The sequence below is a fragment of the Syngnathus leptorhynchus genome, chromosome 9 (genome assembly GCF_054491065.1).
Source record: "Syngnathus leptorhynchus isolate UIUO chromosome 9, UIUO_Slep, whole genome shotgun sequence".
Lineage (NCBI taxonomy): Eukaryota > Metazoa > Chordata > Actinopteri > Syngnathiformes > Syngnathidae > Syngnathus > Syngnathus leptorhynchus.
This window is the reverse complement of record NC_141203.1, coordinates 11,746,719-11,767,286: the sequence shown is the minus strand read 5'-3', so window position 1 is coordinate 11,767,286 and position 20,568 is coordinate 11,746,719. Positions and strand designations below refer to the sequence as shown.

The following is a 20,568-nucleotide window of genomic DNA, read 5'->3' as shown; positions in this document are numbered from 1 at the left end:
CTGGTTACCGGGTAATCTATAAAAGGTAAAAAAACAAAACAATGGTTAGACATAATGTCTTGGAATGTTTGTGACGAAACATAAAGGGAATGTTTATCTCAAGCCGTGCGGTAGCGGTGACATAAAAATCGGGAAAAAGAACCCCAAGGCAAATGTATCTTTTTCTGTAAACAAGGGATGGAAAAACAATATTCCAATGCCAAAGGACCCCACAAAAAAGTGGCAAAAATGTTTAGCGAAATGTTCTCTGAGTCACAATAACCCGCAATTGGTTGCATGTTGAGCAGGTTGACATAATCCAGCGAGTCGTAGTCGTGTTGACAAGTCAGGGTCAAGGGTTATCTCGATGTACCCAGTCAAAGTAGAATGACATAATACGTTGGTTAGTCACGGCTTTTTTTTCTGAGGGCACGCACACGAGACCAATCATTTGCCAGTTGATTGACCCCAGATCCCGATTAATGTTTTTGTGAGACTGCTGAACGCTACTCCTCTCTTAACCAGCCAATCAGCAGCGAAGTCACAGGTCACGACTATATCAGCTCTGGAGTCGGAGGCAAAAACTTAGTTGAGACATTAGCAGCAGCGGCGACGATATTTTGCAAAATTTTGACTTGATTTTCTTGTACTCATGGCACCCATTCTATTGAACTCAATGGGGAACGACCACAGTGAATATATCAAGTAAGTCTTTTTTTCAGTTTGCATGCTACAAATTGGTGAAAAATATGACAAGACTTGAAAAATTGCGATGACGTGTTTTGAGGTTTCATTCAGGCCATCTTCTTTTCTAGAATTTACTCGAGTTCAAGGTGTCATTAGCGCATAATTTGCATTTCGGTGCAAGCTCCAAAATGGGCTTTTCCCAAAAATTAGCCCCAATAAAGTTTCTTTCAGTAACAAAAAAGTCTGTCTTTTCCAGTATTTTTTTTTAAAAATGGCAGAAACTGATGATGTCATAATCAATTAATTTCCATGAGCTAACACGTAGCAATTTTTTATTTTTTTGCTTCAGACGAGAGGTCCATGTAAAAAATCCCAACTTGGACACTCTGGAGGAGGACATTCTGTACCACTTCAGCTTGAGCACCAAATCCCACAACCTGCCAGAGATGTTTGGCGACATTAAGGTACGACCCGCCAAATCAAACTAGCAACCCCATCTGCTGGCTGGCGGAAAGTCGTCATACCATATCCTCTCTCGCAGTTTGTCTGCGTCGGCGGCAGCGCCAATCGGATGAAGGCCTTCGCCCAGTTCATCCACCGGGAACTGAAACTGTCCGGCGACCCGACGCAAGTTCGTGATATTTGCGAGGGAACCGACCGCTACTGCATGTATAAAGTGGGACCGGTTCTATCGATAAGTGTGAGTATTCCACTCTACGGGCCAGTGCTTATTAAGCTCCTCCCCTTACTTCAACATAGTACCACGGGTGTCTTACATGAGCCTTCTAATAGTTATCGTTGTTTTCGTAGCACGGCATGGGCGTGCCGTCCATCTCCATCATGCTCCACGAGCTCATCAAACTGCTCCACCATGCCCACTGCAAGGACGTGATCCTGTTTCGTCTCGGAACGTCCGGCGGAGTCGGTAAGGACTTTTTCCCGCTTTCTAAAAAGTCTATTGTGACTTTTTGGAAGATGAGTAAGGAGTTATTTTCTCCAGGTCTGGAGCCGGGCACGGTGGTGGTGACGGAAAAGGCGGTGGACTACTCCTTCCGGCCTCAGTTCGAGCAGGTGGTTCTGGGTAAAGTGATCACGCGTAGCACGGAGTTGGACGAAGGCGTGGCCAGCGAGCTTCTGCAGTGCTCCAAAGAACTGAGAAACTTTCCCGCCGTGATCGGGAACACCATGTGCACCCACGACTTCTACGAAGGTACGTGGGAACCGCGGTACCTCTGCCGTTTAAAGGTCCTCGACGACAAAACGGTAAGAATCCTCCGCTTCTCAGGTCAAGGACGACTAGACGGGGCTCTGTGCTCCTTCTCGGAAGAAGAAAAATTGGAGTACCTGAGGAAAGCGTACGAAGCCGGCGTGAGGAACATCGAAATGGAGTCCACCGTGTTTGCGGCCATGTGTCGTGTGTGTGACATCAAAGGTGAGCTTCGGTGCGCTCACGATACTTTTTTTTTTTTTAAATGACTCATCATTTTCTCACTCATCATTATTTCTTTTTGGGGATTTTACTAGCGGCCGTCATCTGCGTCACGCTGCTGAACCGCTTCGAGGGCGACCAGATCACGTCCCCTCACGATGTTCTGGTGGAGTACCAGCAAAGACCTCAAGTCTTAGTGGCCCATTTCATCAAGAAACGCTTGGGACATATTGTTTAAAAAAAATCCTTGCCCTTTGAATCAATGTTTATAGATACCACAGACGTGTGTGTGTATATACTGTACCTAATGTTCATATCTTCTATTTAGACACTTTGATTAAGTTAAATGTGCGTTTGGATTGTGTCAGTTTGGTGCTGCTGTTCGTATAAGCATTTTACAAATAACGTGTTACTTTGATTGCTGGAAAAACAAATTGAATATTACATTATTTGTTTATTTGCTGTTTCTATTTCTCGTTCGAAGTCTCGTTCTCGGTCAAAACGTGGCCACGCGCTTGTCGCGTTGTAACGTCGAATGCTTCAGGGTGAAAAATGTTACAATGCGGTCGTGTCGTGATATTTGGTGCTTGTATTCAGTGTCGTAATACAAAAAGTTTTCATTAAAACACCATTGCTGTCCGCGCTATTTATTACATTACATCGTAGCATCAAAGACTCAGCGTTAGCTGTGGCCCGCAGACTAGCAAAAGCTAACGAGGCTAACCGCATGACATTGTAGCATCCGAGACTTAGCGTGGCCCACAGACTAGCCAAAGCTAACGAGGCTAACTGCCGCTATCAACTCAAAAATAGTCAATAGATACATATAAAATATGTAGAGAAGTAGTCGTTTGATTCTCACGTGCTTGCTTAAAACTGGAGTTCGGATTTGGTGTCTCGTCGTGGTGGTTTGGGAGGCTTGATGTGGGCCATGACCTCTTGGGCGTACTGCGTGTGGTGCAAGCCAGCATCCCTCAGGGCTTGCTCGACCCGCAATCTGGGATCGGCGACAATCTACGTGACACGAGAGAAGGCGACGCTTCAAGTTTCACACTCGGCCTGACATCTCATCGTCTGAAAGTCATTTCATGCCTGACGATTCATTTCTCACTGGTTGGCATTTCGGGGAGAAGTTTCTCCAAGTTAAAAAATCATTAGTCACGGTTACATAAGATCAAGCACAGACTGTGCCGGCGGCCTTGAGCTCAAGGCTGTTTGGAACAGTCTGCGAAAAAGCAGGGCAAACATTGTTTAAGCCGCCAAAATGCTTGCATAAGAAATGCCAAAGCGCGGGTCAGCGAGCATTTGCAGATGAAAGACAAGGCAACGCATTGAATTTGGAACAGGTGGCGGCCTGGAAAGCTTCGGAGCACGGATACGAGCCACTCGGGAATCGCCGAGCCTGACAAATAACTTTTGTACATATTTTTTGATCAAAATAAGACTCCAATCTTGTTTGAAATGAATTTTCACCTGGTCGGCCGTGTATGTGTGGAGTCCAAAGAGAGGCCTCTGGATGTCATCTTCTCTGAGGGTCAAATATCGATTCCGCCAAGACTGAGTGTCCCCCATCAGTCTCTCTGCGTCGGACTCTGCCACCACCGCAACCTGAATAAACAAAATTGCCATTTAAGGTGGCGTCGACATGAACTGTTCGAGATCCTCTGGATGATCTCCTGCGACAATGGATGCCTTCTGACTTGCTACCAAATGGTGGCAGTGGTGCCTCAGCACAGATTAATAAGACTGCTGGGCGCCGGTTCCAGTGACAGATCCAATCAATGGGGTTGAGCGGGTTAAGAGCATATAATGATCCACCTGGTTTCGAAGAGCTTCCAAACGGTTGTGCCTCTCCGCTTCCTCCCTCTGACGCTCCAGCTTGTACGCTTCCCTCGCCTCCTGGCGCCGCTGCAACATCTCGGCCCGGAAGCGTACCCTGGGGAGAACGCCGAGGGTGAAGACATTAAGAGCGGCGGAATGCCCTCCCTTCCATCTGCTACTGCGCCGCAATCGCACACACACTACACATGGCTCCTGACACAGAACACCTCCAAGCTTTGGAGCTTTTTATGAGGCTGTCAGTTCTGCTACTGTCTGTTTTTATACCCCACAGGCCTCACGAGTCTTCCTTTGATTCACCGTCGCATCCGAAGCGGGGATATCGTCACACAATATGAGTGTAGCGGGTGATCGAAATACAAAGCAAATCATATCAGGCGCTGTATGGTATTCATAAAAGGCTCTTTGACATCAAAGTGATTGTGCAACAATAAGAATGTCATGTAATGTACTGTACTGTAACGTAACGTACCACAATGTAACGCAATGTACCGTAACATAACGTAACGTACCACAATGTAACGCAATGTACCGTAACATAACGTAATGTAACGTAACGTAACAACATAAGAACATAACAACAAAGCATAACATAACATAACAACATAACATAACATAACATAACATAAAGTAACATAACATAAAGTAATATAACATAAAGTAACATAACATAACATAACATAACAACAAAGCATAACATAACGTAACGTAACATAACGTAACGTAACATAACATAACATAACATAAAACATAACATAACATAACATAATATGAATGAATTGATATAAAAGCTTGACTTTAAGGCCAAGTGGTGAAAACTCCATCTCCCACAATGCATTGCTCACCTCTCTTTGTCTTGCCTGGCCTGTTCGTCCATGGCGCTCCTCAGTTTGGCCAACCTCTCCTGATCCCTTTGCTCCAACTCCTCCCTCCTCTTCTGCTGCTCCAAATGAAATTTGCGCAGCTGAGGGGAGAACATTAGCGCTGGCTGACGTTGAATCAACGATGAGAACGGCGGTGACGTGGGCTCCTTAATCTGACTTGCGCACAGCTCTTAGCGCTTTCGTGTCCTATTGATCGCAACCGCGGCGAAATCAGATAAATAGACAAAATGAGATGATATTTCAATGTCTGGCCGACGATGGCGGTAAATTATGAGGAATCAAATGCATGGTAAATGCTCCCATTAATCAGTGTCTCAGCCCAGGGGAAAGACTTAATTAAACAGTCACGTGATTGTGCTCCTTCCTATTCAAGGGAAGTTGGTCTGTAGGCACAATAACATATTGTTGATAAAATACCTTGCAACATGTCAGTCGGTCGTGTTTTTACGTGTAAGAATATTGAAAGAAAATTTAAACATGAGGCAGATCACCTACAGACATACACAGTGGATATAAAAAGTCTACACACCCCTGTTGCTTGTGACTCTGATTTAATATGAGTTTGGATGTCATTGGTAAATTCCGAGCACAGCTACATATTATAAGGGTGTGAAGACTTGTGCAACTAAATGACCTCCATGCTCCATTTTTTTAAACAAATTGGTTACAATGAGGGATAAAAATAGAAGCCATTGCTCGGCGATTATTTTGTTATACGTCAAAAAACGGGCATTTCTACAGGGGTGTGTACACTTTTTATACCCAGATTATTTCTTTGTCCGATTGTGATTGTGCCACATGTGCATGAGCGGGTTCACCTTTTCTTTCTGATGTGCCCGCATGGCAGCCTCTTTCTCTTGCTCCCGCTTCAAAATGGCTTCGGCTTCCTCTTGCTGTCTGGCAGCGATGGCCGCCTGTAACTCGGCAACCTCCTCCTGATGGGCCCGCCATTGCTGTAGCTGTGAACGCACGAGCATTGTACAATTTCGAAACCAAACAGTAGAACGCAATTTTCAAACGGCAAAGACTGTAATCATAATAATGAGTAAATATTTAAATCTTTTTTTTTTTCTGATACAGCTATGGAGTTGGATTTCTTTGTGCAGGTACAACAAATAGGTTTCCTTCAATTAGCATTTTTTGTCAAGGTCAAGTCTCACCAATTGAGACACTGGCATAACTTTTTGCCCCCCCGTTACACACACTGCTGCAATATTTTTCCCGTGAGTGACAGGCTCATTATGCAGCAGGCTCTCTGCGGCGTGCCGACTATTTGAGTGCGGCATTCCGAGCTCCAAGGCAGATTCCCGGGCCTATTGAGAAGAGAGCGCAGAGGGTGGCCATAGGAATGGACTGAAAATTAAAATGCTCCCGCACGGATTAACGCCGGGTACTGTCATTGAGGCTTTTGCATGTGTTGAATGTCTCTGGCACAGACAAACAAAACCATTATGAGGTTACAAAATACTGTGGAAAAAAAAAATCATTAAAGCACTCGTGGTCAATGTTATAGACGCGGTTGTATAAATAAAAAAATGACTTGAGAAGTTTAATTTATATAAAACTAAATTATAAAATAAAACCAAAAACTTGATACAGCATATATTTATTTACTTAATATTACTAATAAGGAAAAAATGTGGAAAATGTTATTCCATATTTTTATACATTTTTTTAATCTTTTGTATAAAAGAAATATACAAATATTTTACAAAATATATTATATAAATTAATATATAAAATAAAGATTAGATAATAAATAAAAATATTTGTTCAAAATTGCCTGCAAGATATTCAGAAGTCCCGCTAGTCTCGAGACAGAGTATCGGTCAACGACCTTAGCTTGAAAATTGGAACCTACAGTAAAAAGCGCAAGTTCTGAATGTAATGCCAATGTTTAGATGTAATCCGGAGAGCACAATGGCAACAAAGAAGCTCTGAAGAGCCTAAAGTATTAATTCCTTCCAACATTGTATGAAATAAAAGCAAGCCGGCAGAGTCCTTTTATGCAGCATTGTAAAGACTGTCAAAGGAACAAAAGAATGGCCTTTTTCTTTTCTTTTTTTTTTATCTGTGCGCTGCAGCTTGTTCAAAAACCTTAATTGTACGTTGACGTCTTCAGTCACAGCAGCTTTTCGAATTTTCTATTGCTTGTCTAATTGTCAGACAATACAACGGTATAATGGAGTGAATCGGTTCAGGAAGAATCGTGAGCGAAATGGACAATTTTCCACAAAAGATGAAAAGTCTCACGCCTACTGGAGTTACACACGGACGTACTAAACAAATCGGTGACTCATCGTTTACAAAAATGGTTAAAGTCACTGAAAGGAGCTAAAATGGACAAATTAGTTAACTTGAACATGTGGCAGCTTTTTACCACTCCCGTCTGGCTTTAGTTACAATCTATAAAATGCTTAATGAAGATTCTCCAAAGTGAGTAAATGAAAGCAAGCGTAAACAAAAAAAAATCCGTGGGCTAATAAAAAGAAGAAGAATGGCTGCCGGGATGCGAGAAGCAGAAGTGACTTGAAGTATCTCGTTCGTTTGAAATGGAAGCGCCGTCAGACTGAGCAACTGGCGGCATGATGCAACCTAAGAGCCAGTGGCGCTCTGAAATCAATTGGAGAGGATTTATTCCCGAGCCCAGCCAACCTGATGAGGTGAGAACCAAACCTGAAAAGCTTTCCAAACTCATCCAGTAGAAGCACAGGGAGGATTAGAAAACGTCTGTCACTGGTGCTTTGCATTCAGGGAAGCCTAAGCACATTTTTTTTTTTTTATTCTGACTCCAAACAGTTGAGTTGCTTTGATGAATGCTTTAATCACATTAAAATATATTTCATAAATATCTATAATTCCCTATGATGTCACAAAATGGAGACAAAGTACTACTTTTGTCTAAATGATGCTCTTCGGCTCACTTCAACCGAGACATCACGGCCATAACTGTAAATTCAAGTAAAGCTTTTTCTTTCTCGACTAAACGAGACAGTTATCAGAAAAGCCGGGGTAACAAGGTTGTCGAGCGAATGCCAACAGGCGCTCCTCTGAGACAACCCAATCGAATGTTTGCGAAGTTCTTCTTTATTAGCTCGTTTGTATTTCGTGGCACTTACCTTTTCTCTTAGATGGAAGCAGATGTCTTGCTGATGCTGGCGGTCCCTTTGGAGCTCCAACTCCTCCTGATAAGCATCCCTGGCCTCCTGCAGGGTGGCTAAGGCTTTAGCCAGGAGCTCTTCCTGGTCCTGCTGCCACTGCTGGGTCAGGACCTTTATCTGGGTCTGCGTGAAGCGCTGCCTGGCCAACGCACGCTCGTACTCCATCTGCAGCATGACAAATTTCAGTTCCAAATTCTTACAAATGGGCATTCGATACTAAAACACAAAATAAAGTCCTCTGGATTTCCTGGCTGGGAAAGGTGGTGAAGAACTTTTGGGTTTTTTGCTTGAGAGGCTGCAACATGCTATTCATCATTGTGTCACTGTGGCGGCATCACTTGGCTGCTTTTGCGGAACGCGGCCAATGATATTCATCTCTCGGCTAATAGCAGCTAACTGATGCTGGGAAGGCATTGGACGGCTGGCTTTTCTGAAAATGAGTGAAGCGCCTGAGGCAGTGAGGCAAATCATGTTTATTAAGTGTCAAACTTGTGAAGGATCCCACCCTCTGTTCTTAATTTTTTTTTTTTATTCTTTTATCTCACGCTTTTATTGATTTACTGGGACGGAGTTAAAATGGGTTACAGTGAACCCTCCCGCTTTGTCACATTACATTAAATCAATTTGATTATTTTATATTTATATATTATATATTTATATATATTTGTTTTATTTTATTATTTGCGGAGAAAACTTTTCACTTGATTTCCGCTCTTCATGTTGAAGTTTACTGTGTTGTAATTCAATCTGTGTTCATTTAAAAAAAAAGCCATTTAAAACGACAACTAACTCCACGGCACATGCCAACGTCTGTTTTTATTTGTCGAAAATAAATTGTCGTTTTCTTCCTCGCAGCTCCGTCAGACTGAGCTCTAAATGTAGCATTCAAGCGGATGCCATATTAGGAGGTCTCGGAGTGCCAGACTGTTGTCATGGTGACACTAAGCCATGATGTCAGCAACTCGCCCCCATGCTGGGGCCAATATGCATTAGAAAGAATAAAAATATAGACACGACCATCACTATCATTTTGTCTTCTGGTTAGATCTCATCAAATGATTTTCTGTATATTGCAGATGGGTGTGTGCGCATCCCAGGGCGTGCAAAACTGTAATTGCTTTGGAAATGAAAAGATACATTAATTAGCTGCATGACGAGGAGAAAGAAACTTTGACGTTCATTTAACGGTGGAAATGATGCAGAAATTGGCTTAAAACAATTTTTTTTTTTTTGCACATTACCAGATCCTGTTTTCCTTTCTTCGGGAAGACTCTTTGAAGCATATGCAAGCATAGAACCCGGTAGTTGGGTATGTCTTGCGTGTACTGCGACAAGGTGAAATTAAAACGTAGGTGATCATCCGGACACCAGCCGCAGTATCTGAAACACATTGATGGGATTAAAAATAATTATTGCACACATCTGACAAAAATGTCCCATAAAAAATGTCACGCCGACTTGTCTGTTCTCTTCAGGTGCTCGTGAAGACATTGCAGTCGACCGTGGTGGATTTCTGATAACGAGTGGAAGGCCTGGATCAGCGACTCCTTCAGTTCCGGGTAAGGGCAGTCTGACTCTAAAACTTCTGCTGGAATGTTGTCTTTCACCAAGATATCCAAGGTTTGGAGATATTTCTACAGGCAAAGTTCATCTTTCAAGATTGGCGTACAAGGCTGATGATAAACGAGAAGCATACCTCCAAACCAAGGTCGCTAATCTCCTTTTGTAGATCACTGTACTCTTCTTGAAGTTTGGTCGTTATGATATCTCGCTGGTCTTTGACAAAATTGATCTGGAATAAAAGATTTGATTACAATTTCGAACTTTAGCTTTGGTCTCTTCTGCTTAACACCTGATGTTGGACTTTTTCCCAATTTGATTGAGGGCTCCTGTTTTCTTCCTTTTGCTCCTGCTCCAACCTGAAGCTCAAGTCTTCCTTCAGTTGAAGAACCGGCGCCACGGTGCCCATTACGAAGGCTTTCCGGTCTCTCTCGAGGAAAACTTCTAAACACCAGACCAAGGAGAATTCTTCTGAGTTGTCGAATTGCTGTTTAAAGGCTTCTGTAGCTTACCGTAATCTTTGAGTGAGAAGATAGCGGTGTCTTCTATGCTGAGCGGTCTGATATTGTCGATAAAATCTCGCATTTCACTCTCAGCCTTTTCCCTGTTTACGGATAAAGAATTTAAAAAAATCACCGTATGTCTGCTTCTTAACTTTTGTCGTTCTAATACTTTCAGAGGACGGTTATAAACGTCGACGGCACTGAACGGGTTAACAAAAACTCCAAGTATATATTTTCAAACAGAGGCGCCATTATTTGGGCTACCTGTTATTACCAGTCATTCTGTTTCAAAATAGCTGCTGGTTCGAAAAAGAAAAAAGCTCTCTAGTGCTACTAAGAGCACCAAAGGTGTGATTTGTTCCGTAAATACCGAAGATGGATACGCTTTGTGTCTATTTACTGCAGTTTTCATTCGTCGGGAACATTAAATCAGGCCGGTAATGTGCTCAATGTCCCTCTCGTAATTATAAGTTAACCAAAACAAAGCGGTGGCGGCGGCTCTAGTTCAGCGAGGTGATTTTCAAAATTTCCGTAGAGAAACATCTGGGGTTCTTGGAGCCTTTGTCACTTCACAAAATATAATTTCCCCGTCCCGTTGAATGTATTCTATCGATTTTCTAAAGCTCCATTGCAACTCTCTCCCACTGTGTTCATTCCAAGTCAACATTTTCAAATCTTAACACCCCCCCCCCCCCCCCTCATTGGAGTTGATCCCCTTTTTTTAGCACCACCCAATTTCGGTCAGTCGGATCCCCGTCGAGGTTTTTAAGTGGCTGTTTAGTGTAATAGCAAAGTCAGACGACTGCGGCAGATAACGACCGGAAGTAATAGGCTTCTCTTACTCGGCTTTTTGTAGCCGAGGGCACTCTCGGCTCCACACCTGCCTGTGCTGCCGTAATATGTCGCATTCCTTTATTTCCTTGGCGACACATCGGGTCCTCCTAACCTGGAAGATGAATACACGGCTAGATGAAATAACTGCAGTGTAGGCAGGAAAAAGTCCAACTTTGAAATTTATTGATGTCACATTATTTGATTTAGTGGGTCAAGGCTTTATGTGGTTTGGGTACTGATTAGCTTTGCATATTTATCTCATTTAAAAAGTATGACCATGTTTAACAAATTGAGGTAACCCAATTTGAAAGGACTAGTCAGATTTATTGATGTATCAGAAGTGGGATGGCTCAATGTAATGCACCAGACCATAGAATTAAAATGGAGGATAATTGAGTGTAATCTAAAAAAAAAAAAAAATACTGCTGGTCTCTTCCCTTAGGGCAAAATAAATTGCACCAAAGGCAACAAATGGCGATATATTATTTACCCTTCATCACTATGGGAGATGTGTACAGAATGCCGAGCGTGCTATTCTGCCAGTGGCAAAAATGTCTTATCTGGGTTATGCAGTAAAGTGAGGTTGGATGAGTGCAAAGGCAAGTTTAAGGATACAAAAAAAAAAAAAGTCAAGAGGCTCCTGCGACAGTTAAGCAATTAAAACACTGCAGGTTGAACAGTCTAATCTGCTTGGCCACAAGCACACACGTTTCCCTGCGCTCTGAGTCAAACTTCAAACATATTTTTTTGTTTTTTTTGAATAGACCCCAGGCAGCCTGATGAATATTAACCAAACTAAGCACTATTGTGCGTGGCACTGATATCGCTGCTCTCTTTCAACTCTTAAATATTACGCAATGGCGGTTTAAATCCAAGTAATAATAATGGGTTGACAAATCCATCGAAATGTTGCAGTTTTGCAATGCAACTATGTCAATTTACGGCACCGCATGGTTGTCATATTTCAATGGTACACATAAAAAAAGTCACCTTGTTTCCAAACGCAGCAGTCTCTAGTCGTTTGGTGTCAACCATAGCTTGCATTTTGTCGTATTCCGCCGGCTTATAGTTTGATCTGTACAAGCCATTCTTCAGTTGTATTGTCAGTTTATCTGCGAGGGAAAAAAAAAGCAAACACGGTAGGCCAATAAACAAGTGATTACAAAAGATTAATAATATATGTCCTTTCTTGGCAGCTAGAGTTTGGTTTCATGGCAAAGGACTTCTTAAGATTCATGGTCATTGTAGTAAATTCACGCATGCATGCTTGCTGCGTTTTTTATGACTAGTTTATGTGCAACACGTGTGGATTCTACGCCATACGGTAATAAATGATATATTTTATCACATTGTAATTTATGCTAGCACACCTATGGAAAGCAAAGAAATTGTGGATGTGTGAGGAGGGTAATTAATAGACACTTCAAGCCTTGAACAGTTCATTCATTTTTATGGGATAAATGATTGATCTTAAGAGGAGCTTAGGATGGACTACATTGGGATATCTGAAAGAATAGAAAACCGAATGTCCAAAGTTGTTTTTCACTGACTTCAGCAAGAAAAGACAAAAGGCCACGGTTCAAATGATGCACTGCGGAATTGATTGCCCAGAAGGCGGAGCAGAGTTGCAGTGTTAAGACATTTATGTTTGCAGTTCTGCTGAGTGCCATAAAGACAGGTGAACAAACAAGCCTTGTGGGACATGAGCATCAAAGCCACGTCAGGACATTTAAGTCGAATGCCATCCAGGAAGGAACCTTCAGGTCAAATTTGACACTAATTCCACTAACTCACCCAAATCCTCTGGTCTGTAGCTGGTGATAAACGTTTGGCCTGCTACATTCATTGCCCAGGTGTATTTTTCAATCAATTGTACTCACTATATCAAATTACCTGTAAAAGAAATAAATACAAATACAGGATCTAGTCAGATAAAGTATTCATCATTATTTCTCAATATAGGGTAGAATAAATGTAAATGTTATTGGTTACCTGTTTGAAGGTGAATAAGTGACAAAACAACTGGCTATGACGTTTAAAGGAAAGTATATCTATCACATATTGATGACGTCATTGTCGTCCAAGGTGTGTTTAAACGCAAGCGGACGCGCGCCCCTAGTGGGCAAAATTAAACATTATTGAAATGTATCTGAGTGTTGAGAACGAAAGATGCTAAATACTTTTGCATTTTTGATATTATATTTTGCATTATATACGATTGTTTTATGCGTGAATGATCAAGTAACTGTCATTTTTAGGCAACCGCGGAATAGGTTGGTTTACTATATACAACACATTGCATATCTGCACTTGTTGACATGTTTTTTGTATTCAAGCAGTTTAGAACGGACATCCTTTGAAATGCATTGGCAAAAAAAAAAAAACCCAAACAATGCTTGAAAAAATGCGAATAAATATTCAAAATGTTTTCTCAGCAAGCATGCAGCATCAATTTATCTAGCTATTCATCTGTCCAGCCATCAAACTACCAATATTCAGTCCAAAGTCTGGTTAAGCAATATAAACTGGCAATTTTTGCAAACAGATACCACCTTTGCACACTAAAGTTGATATCAAATAGTAAATTAAATCGGTTACCACTTTTTCTCTTGGTGATCCTCCTCTCCTCGATTGTATCGGTTGACAAAAAGTGTAACCAAGGAAACTGACGTCTTCGTCTCTCATTGGTCCATTTAATAAGCCCAACCTCCCTGGTTACTCCCGCCTATTTCTGTCTGTAACCAATCAGAAGTGCTCGTTCCCTTCTCGCCCCACCTCTGTGCTCGGGACTGCTGTTTGGGAAGCAAGGAGCTCGCGGAGGGGGCTTCGGTTCTTCTCAGTCGCTCGGCTATGGAGGCGAGTTGATCCCTAGCACACGTATGGGACTAAACGATGAAGTTTCAAGCGCAGACGTAGAAGGGAAAGCCGCTACCTGGCCAAGCCTCAACAGCAACAACAACCCCACGGAGGTATTTATTTTCACGTCTTCTCTTAAAACTATGTTGAGTTTAGAAAAGTCGGGAGACGTGAAAGCATCAGGGCGTACATGAGGCGGGGATTCAAGTGTTACTTTCTCCTCGGAAAAAGTCTTGAAATACTCTTTTATGGAATGAAAAGGCGATGTGATATATTTTTAAGTCATCTATACAGAGGAGAATGCGTTCATCTTTTCGGAGGAGGCACGTACACATCTTCGTGAGACCTTCACGTGCCATTGGGATGCAAAGATGGCTACTTCAGGCCCCTCGTTTCTTTTAGAAATCCCGTGACGAATAAACTCACCTTTTAGCGCAGTTTGCATTTGAACGCATGCTGCTAAGAAGTCATGCAAAGAGGAGGGCAGGTGAGCCAACATTGTGCTGGGGGTGTGTGTGGGGGGGAAATCTCCGGAATGCGTGGAGCTCAAGAGGCGGGGGGAACCAGACTCGCTTAACCCGTGAAATAAGCGCATCTTTTCCGCTGATCTTCAATGACTTTCACCGCTGTCACACTCCGTCTTAAATTGCAGTTTTATCAATGTGCGTGACTTGAAAGAGTCGAAATGTGCAAGCTCGGAACAATATAGAGTAGAGTCACCTTTTTTTTATTTATTCTCCCCTGCAGGCTGTTGTCTATCTCATCAGGATGTGCTGCAACCAAAATCAACTTATTCAAACATGTCCATGCCAACTCACCTGCCATCGGCAGTTCGATTGTTTGGAATCCATCTAACTATCTCACTCATCTGTCTTTCTGTGCACTAGCCTGTCCATCTGTCTGTCTGTGCAGGTGATGCAGATGTAACTGTCCAGTCCAATTCCAATTGAAAGTGGACATATTATATAAGACTGAGTTTTTCACAGGAGTGCCTGCCCATTATCAGGCATGACAATTAAACAACCACGTGAATTTTTAGCTAGCTGCCTATTTCTGAAAATATGTCATTCTGCATTTCCACCCCAGTCAGAAAACAGTGGAGCCAATTAACGTCGTTAACTGGGCGACCTTATCCAAATCGTGTTCTGTCACTAATAGAAGTTGCTAATTTTTTTTTTTTTTGCTATGCGGCTTCTCAGACTTGGTGGCAAGGCTTTACCGGTATTAGCATGTAATAATAATGTAATGATCATTTTTGGCTAAATTGGGGCGGTGTGATTTCTGAGTTTAAGTCCTTCCCGTGAATGTGACGCCACGTGAAAGCAACAAAACTGAATCTTGTCACTCGAACCGATGCAATGTCAATCCAGTCACGGTCGTGGTCTTTGTTCGGCCTCCGGCTCCCCCGTCGCCATACAAATGTGGGAATGTTAATTTGAGAGCTCGGCTTGATGTGACCACAATGCACGGCGGTTGAGTTTCAGCAGTAGAGATACGTCGACTGTGAACTGACGCAGAGGGGAATCTCTAGGTCACGTTACTCGTGATTCCTATTACTGCAGCCTCATTGCTGACAGCACCGGGCCGTGGCGCTTTAGAACAACGGAAGGGGTTGTTGGTGCAAAAAAGGTCTGCTGGTGTTTTGGTTGCTGACCAGTTTCTGCTTATGCTCTCCACTAAAACGACACATTGAGAGATGAAAAATGTTGCTGTTGGAAATATGGAAATAGCAATAATCCATTCCGGAATGGATTTTTTTATTTTTTATTTTTATTCCACGGGCATTTTATGCTGCAAAAAACAATCAGTCAAATCTGTCAAGCTTTCGCCATGATTAAAGTAGTTGTTCACTTTACAGGCAAGTACATTTCTTTTACTATAAAGATCACCTAATCACCCCCCCCCCCCCCAAAAAAAATAATAATTTGGTTTTCTTTATTCGAAACAGCCAGTCATTTAATAGGAAGTGACAACCCAGTTAAGCAGTTTTTGGCAGGCAGGTTTTCACCGCCTAATTCTTGCCCGGCATCAGACTTTAAGTCTTCACCCCAGTGTGTCATGTCAGATTTACTTTTTTCACTGGGATCAAAAGTGCCCCCCCTCTTCCCCCTCCCCATTTTTTCGAGGTAGGGAAAGTATTCCCAGCCTTTGCCCTCTTCCCCATCTTATTTTTCTAGCCCGTCTGAGCTTATGTAGCACTCCTGTGCACAAATAATCAATCTCATTCTCTCATAGTTGAGCAGAACTAAGTGGCCATCAATCAGATTCATGTCTTTGGTTTACTCACTAACCCGCTAATGTATTTTTCTTGCAATAAAGTTCAGTTCATTCCGACGCCAGGGCTCGCTTAATGTTGCCTCCTCGATGGCCGAGTTTTTTTCAAAAAAGAGCCGAGGATATCGAGTCGATGAACTGTGTTTGTTTTGGCTTACCAAAGAAGCCCGCAGCTGTGCGCCACCACTTCAGGGGCGATAATAACAGTTTGTACTTGTAGCAATCAGCCAATGAGGGGCTTCCAGTCATACTGTTTCTCATTCCAATCCACATATGCACAATGTGCTCCAAACAGAATTTTTCCTCCTTCGAATGCACGTACCGGAGGTCAAAGGTTACATTGTGATCCGGTTTTAGTCCGTTTGAAATGTAAATCGTAGAAGACCAATAGTTGCTTATTTGAACAAGGTTGAACATGTTTGGATCTTAGCTAACGGTCTAGTCGGATATGGAAATCCATTCTGGAAAAAAACAGGTAGCGGTTGGTAGTTGATGCTTTGTTTGGACTCCCCGACAGCTAAAGATAATACGAGAAGAGAAAGCATGTCAGCGTTTCGAGAGATTAGGGGCACAATAGATTTTTGTTCGGTGAAATAGGCCTCCATGGTTTTCGACATGCTGAGTCCGAAAGTCCGTTTTTGCTTTGTGGGCTTTAACAGTGAGGGGATAGTACGAGCGTTTCGAATCTTGGTCGCTATTAAGCCGTTTGATGGCGTCGTGGTCGAGCTGTAATTTAGCTAGTAGCCTCAAGCACTTATCCTCTTCAGATCTGGACAGAAAAGAACATGTTTTAAAAGCATCAAATCGAGTTGGCATTTGGGTTGAGCGTTCCACTTCCAACCCCGGACCTCCGAGATACACGGCTACATATCGCAAAGATGAAGACAATTGCTGTCACTTTTCAAATGGTGTCATTTGCCCTGAAATCTCGACTTGGATGGAACAAACAAGACAAAAAGAAGCAAGAATACAATATCGTGTGTTTCCAGCGTTTGCTATGACACAGACAAGCCAGGAAAGAAATGTTTTTTGGGGATGAGGACAGCTGGTTATGTGGACGGAGTCGGTGTGGATGAATGCACAGAAGGCCTCATTAGCGTTAGCTTGCGTTTTCTGATGTGGAATCTCTGCCAGTCTTTGCTGCAAAATGATGGAATTAGTTGACATTTTGGCAGCCATTAGTCAAAGTCCCATTGTTATGCAAACGGTAATTACTCTCCCCCAGTTTGCCTAAAGGATTTTGTTTAAATATGTCGTGTAAAAATGGAATGGTCATAGTAATCTTAAATTTGCTTACTTTGTCAATTCAACAAGATTAATTGCCAAATATTGCCAATTACATCCATCCATTCAAGCCTTACAAATCTTGTGTGTCAAATCATCTTTTCCCATTGAAATGAATGGAATTGCCATCAATCTGTTCCAGTTAGCGCTGTCACTACTCACTTACGAATCCATTTTATAATCGATCACCCTGTCAATGATTACCCATCAAGTCCTATTTCTCTGCATGGTTTGTTTTTTTTTGTACTCGGAAGTCAGAGCAAAATATCAGCCGAAAATGTCTCGTATCTTGAAAAACATATTTTCCGAGTGTTAAATGTCGAGACATTTAGAAGATCATTACGATTGTGACTTACTTGAACAGAAACGGGGGATTGGTGATTGAAATTGAATAAATACCATTAGATTGACATTTAAAATGGCATTTAATATAAAATCACAAGCCTTTTGGACTTGAGTCTCACAAGGACTCTTTCATATTAAAGCTTGTATTTGTTCTCTCAGAATATCGACAATAAAACCACAAGGTTGTAGCCTTAAGGCAAGTGCACTTAGATAAAAGTGCGCAAGTCAACATTGGGATCAAAACTATATTTTTCTATCGAGTATTCAATGTTGGTATCACCACAATGCTAAAGTCTCCCGCTTTGTTTTCGTCTCAGCTCGACCTCAAGTGCCCTTTCCAGTCTCTCCATTTCCAAGCCTTCTTATTTGTGCTCGGATGCGTTCGTTCCCCAGGTGATCACACATCATATACAATTTCCCGTTGTAGCGGAAATGCTGGTAAATCATTTATCACTCAGCTGAAAGAGGGAGCTAATCTTTTGGCTACGGGGATGAGAAGATGTATTGGATAGGAAGAAGAGAAAAAAAAAATAGAATTGCAGCAATGTCGCAGTTTGGCAATGATGGATGCGATAGCGAGTCTATTGCGCTTTGAGAATCCGAGTTAGTGGGTCAGTACCTCGCTTGAAATTGCACGTAGGACTGCAAAATTTCCGTCGAAATAAATATGTATTTTATTGTATGTTTATGGAATCGACACATTTAAAAAAAAAAAATCTGAGTTATTTTTGTAAATGGGCGCAATTCAAATGGGCGTTTGCGCCGTTGTGGGGGTGAACACGACCGACTAAGAATCAAAGTGAGGCCTCTCATTCCCTTTGAAATTTCAAGAAACCTTGTCCCATTACGTTGTTGCTGATTCGTCACATGACTCTTATATTTCCAATAATGTCAATTTTGTTATCTGGTCTCCAAACGCCTTCCTCCGCACAGCGTCTGGAAAGTACTCCTCTGTTAAATGCAATTGTCTAATGACACGAGACAGGACGAAGTGCGTCTTCATCACTCAAACGCGGATTCTATTTCAAGGATTTACATCCAATAAGAATCATTTATGTCGTCCGTCAAAGCGCATTACTCTCGGTGGCTTCTCGTTACTTTGAGCTTTTCCTGGAAGGTGTGGCGGGAGAATAATCACCTTACTAAGCTTTTAATGCTTGTTGTTTTTATACTCCTGCAAACACAGATTATGTTAGCGTGTCATTGGCCTGACCCTTTGTTATTTCCAGGTCAACATATTTCAAATTCTGTGCTTAGCATTCGTTTGTCAACGAGCTAGCTAACGATGGTGACAGACACATGTGACTGAAAAAATAGAAAGTCACTCATCTTAATAGAAGGCTCCAAAATTGCTCATAGTTGTGAATGTGAGTGTGATTGGTTGTTTGCTTATGCGAGCCCTGTGATTGCAGATTAAAATGATACCTAAAAAAAAAGATGCGATTCATAATCACGGCGTATTCTCGGAGCAGCGGTGTAATTTGGTTGAGCGGAGACGCGACCCGCCGTGTGTTTCCAAGCAGCGTTCTTAGCCCCCTTTGAGTTGCGACAATCAGAGCAATCAGCATTCTTAAATGAGCCACTTAAATTCAGACTGGTGTGCATGACTGGTAGTCATTTTTCATTTTTTTTTTGGTTTTGAATGTGGGTATCCCGCTGTGCCTCAAAAACGAATTAGCCTTCGGGTGACGACTGACAATACATCTCTTCTATTTCAAGTGAGAACAGTTTTGAGGGCTTCAAAATAAAGAAAGAAAGAAAAAAATTCCACAGCTACCTATCCGAGATTTGAATTACACAAAGCCGATTATCGTCACGCGAGAATGTGACACCGACAATCTCACAGTTGTTGCTGCATCCGACCGACATAACATACCATAGAAAGTTAAACAATGTTTCCGCTCGACAGTTTGTACTTTTAACCCCAACATCAATCCCAGTGCTCCAAAATAAAACCAGTTTTTCAGGTTCCACGCCGATGTATCACTTCGTTCTGATAACTGTAATGATCTATTTTAAGGTTGAGGCGATTCAGCGAATAAAGTCTACAATCGACGACAAAAAGTAAACATAGCTAATTTAACGTAACATACCACCTCTGGCCACATGATTAGGCGTTTAATTAGCATAGTGGCTAACAGCTAGCAACACTAAGGTCAGAACATTTGCTGACACATCACTCATCAGGCCTCACCTTTGTCAAAGTTGATTAATTTGATAACGGAATCGTCAATTAATCGTTTCACCATCGCTTGTAACCTGGTATGTCAAATTCAGGCTGCCCACTTGCCAATATTAGAAATTCGACTGCAGCGCTCGTCAGTAAGGTGGATTTCAGGAAGAATACTTCTCGATATAAATAATGAATTGCGTCATTGAAATGATCTTTCCTTACTTGATATTCAGGGTTATTTCATACTTCAAGTCCAACCTTCTCCAACCTGCCCTTTCCCAACCCCCAGCAATGTGAGTTCCATTTCTTTCAGGAAATCTTGGACTCAATCAGAGACCGGATTGTGTAAGAAATTCCAAGGAGTGGCCCAGTTCTGAGGTCACTAAAGTGGACCACGTGTTGAGTCTGGGTGGGGTTAGCTTAAGTGTGCTCTTGGCCGACTGCAGATTACATTTTTGTGTACAAAGAGAAATCGCTTCACCGCAATCTGTTTTGTTTTGTTACGGCTATACTGAAAATAGTATCGGGTGACGGATATAAACGTCCACGGCGACGAACGCGTTAAAATATAATAATCGAAATAAACAAAAACAAAACCGCCTCTTACTTTTTCAGATCTTTACTTGTCAAATATTAAAATAAGTTAACTGTGAAAAAGCAAAACACGCAAGCTGGTTTTAGTTGAGATTTCACGAAAAAATTATTTTGACCTCTAAAGTGTAAAAAGTTTGGGTCTTGCAAACAACTCGAGTCATACGGC

General features: G+C 42.0%; 3 protein-coding genes and 1 long non-coding RNA gene across 5 annotated transcripts in view; 3 read left to right on the top strand and 1 right to left on the bottom strand.

The window, feature by feature from the left end:
* Positions 1–529: 529 nt before the first annotated feature.
* upp2 (uridine phosphorylase 2) lies at positions 530–2,734 on the top strand. The gene is made up of 7 exons (XM_085919689.1): positions 530–684; positions 1,016–1,130; positions 1,208–1,366; positions 1,477–1,591; positions 1,667–1,876; positions 1,952–2,098; positions 2,191–2,734. The coding sequence occupies exons 1-7, from the start codon at positions 632–634 to the stop codon at positions 2,331–2,333; spliced, it is 942 nt and encodes a 313-aa protein (XP_085775815.1). The 5' UTR covers positions 530–631; the 3' UTR covers positions 2,334–2,734.
* On the bottom strand, positions 2,157–20,109 carry LOC147051227 (coiled-coil domain-containing protein 148-like). Of its 2 annotated transcripts, none has more exons than XM_085919688.1 (15): positions 20,031–20,109; positions 12,671–12,769; positions 11,867–11,988; positions 10,885–10,988; positions 10,052–10,143; positions 9,832–9,983; positions 9,676–9,771; positions 9,438–9,613; positions 9,221–9,359; positions 7,938–8,144; positions 5,637–5,777; positions 4,780–4,898; positions 3,914–4,031; positions 3,569–3,703; positions 2,157–3,109 (listed from the first exon to the last, which is right to left on the bottom strand). In XM_085919688.1, the coding sequence occupies exons 2-15, from the start codon at positions 12,720–12,722 to the stop codon at positions 2,966–2,968; spliced, it is 1,797 nt and encodes a 598-aa protein (XP_085775814.1). In that variant the 5' UTR covers positions 12,723–12,769; positions 20,031–20,109; the 3' UTR covers positions 2,157–2,965. The 2 variants fall into 2 exon arrangements, with proteins under 2 accessions (XP_085775814.1, XP_085775813.1); XM_085919687.1 differs by lacking the exon at positions 20,031–20,109 and adding an exon at positions 13,475–13,516.
* On the top strand, positions 6,806–10,147 carry LOC147051228 (uncharacterized). Its single transcript, XR_015067222.1, has 3 exons — positions 6,806–7,481; positions 9,224–9,327; positions 9,455–10,147. It is a non-coding gene; the product is annotated as an uncharacterized LOC147051228 (long non-coding RNA).
* The window catches only part of LOC147051226 (plakophilin-4-like), a 30,627-nt gene continuing 23,745 nt past the window's right edge, over positions 13,687–20,568 (top strand). Inside the window, exon 1 of the mRNA XM_085919683.1 lies at positions 13,687–13,845. The gene's annotated coding sequence lies outside the window, so the exon portion shown is untranslated. The remainder of the gene's footprint in view (positions 13,846–20,568) is intronic.

Bases quoted from the DNA above. Each gene is read 5' to 3' on its own strand.
- upp2 (XM_085919689.1), top strand. From the start codon at position 632: ATGGCACCCATTCTATTGAACTCAATGGGGAACGACCACAGTGAATAT. The intron at 1,367-1,476 runs GTGAGTATTCCA...TTGTTTTCGTAG, and splicing joins GACCGGTTCTATCGATAAGT to CACGGCATGGGCGTGCCGTC. The intron at 1,877-1,951 runs GTACGTGGGAAC...TCCGCTTCTCAG, and splicing joins CACCCACGACTTCTACGAAG to GTCAAGGACGACTAGACGGG.
- LOC147051227 (XM_085919688.1), bottom strand. From the start codon at position 12,722: ATGAATGTAGCAGGCCAAACGTTTATCACCAGCTACAGACCAGAGGAT. The intron at 9,984-10,051 runs GTAAGCTACAGA...TCTGGTGTTTAG, and splicing joins CTTCTCACTCAAAGATTACG to AAGTTTTCCTCGAGAGAGAC. The intron at 9,614-9,675 runs GTATGCTTCTCG...CTTTGCCTGTAG, and splicing joins TTAGCGACCTTGGTTTGGAG to AAATATCTCCAAACCTTGGA.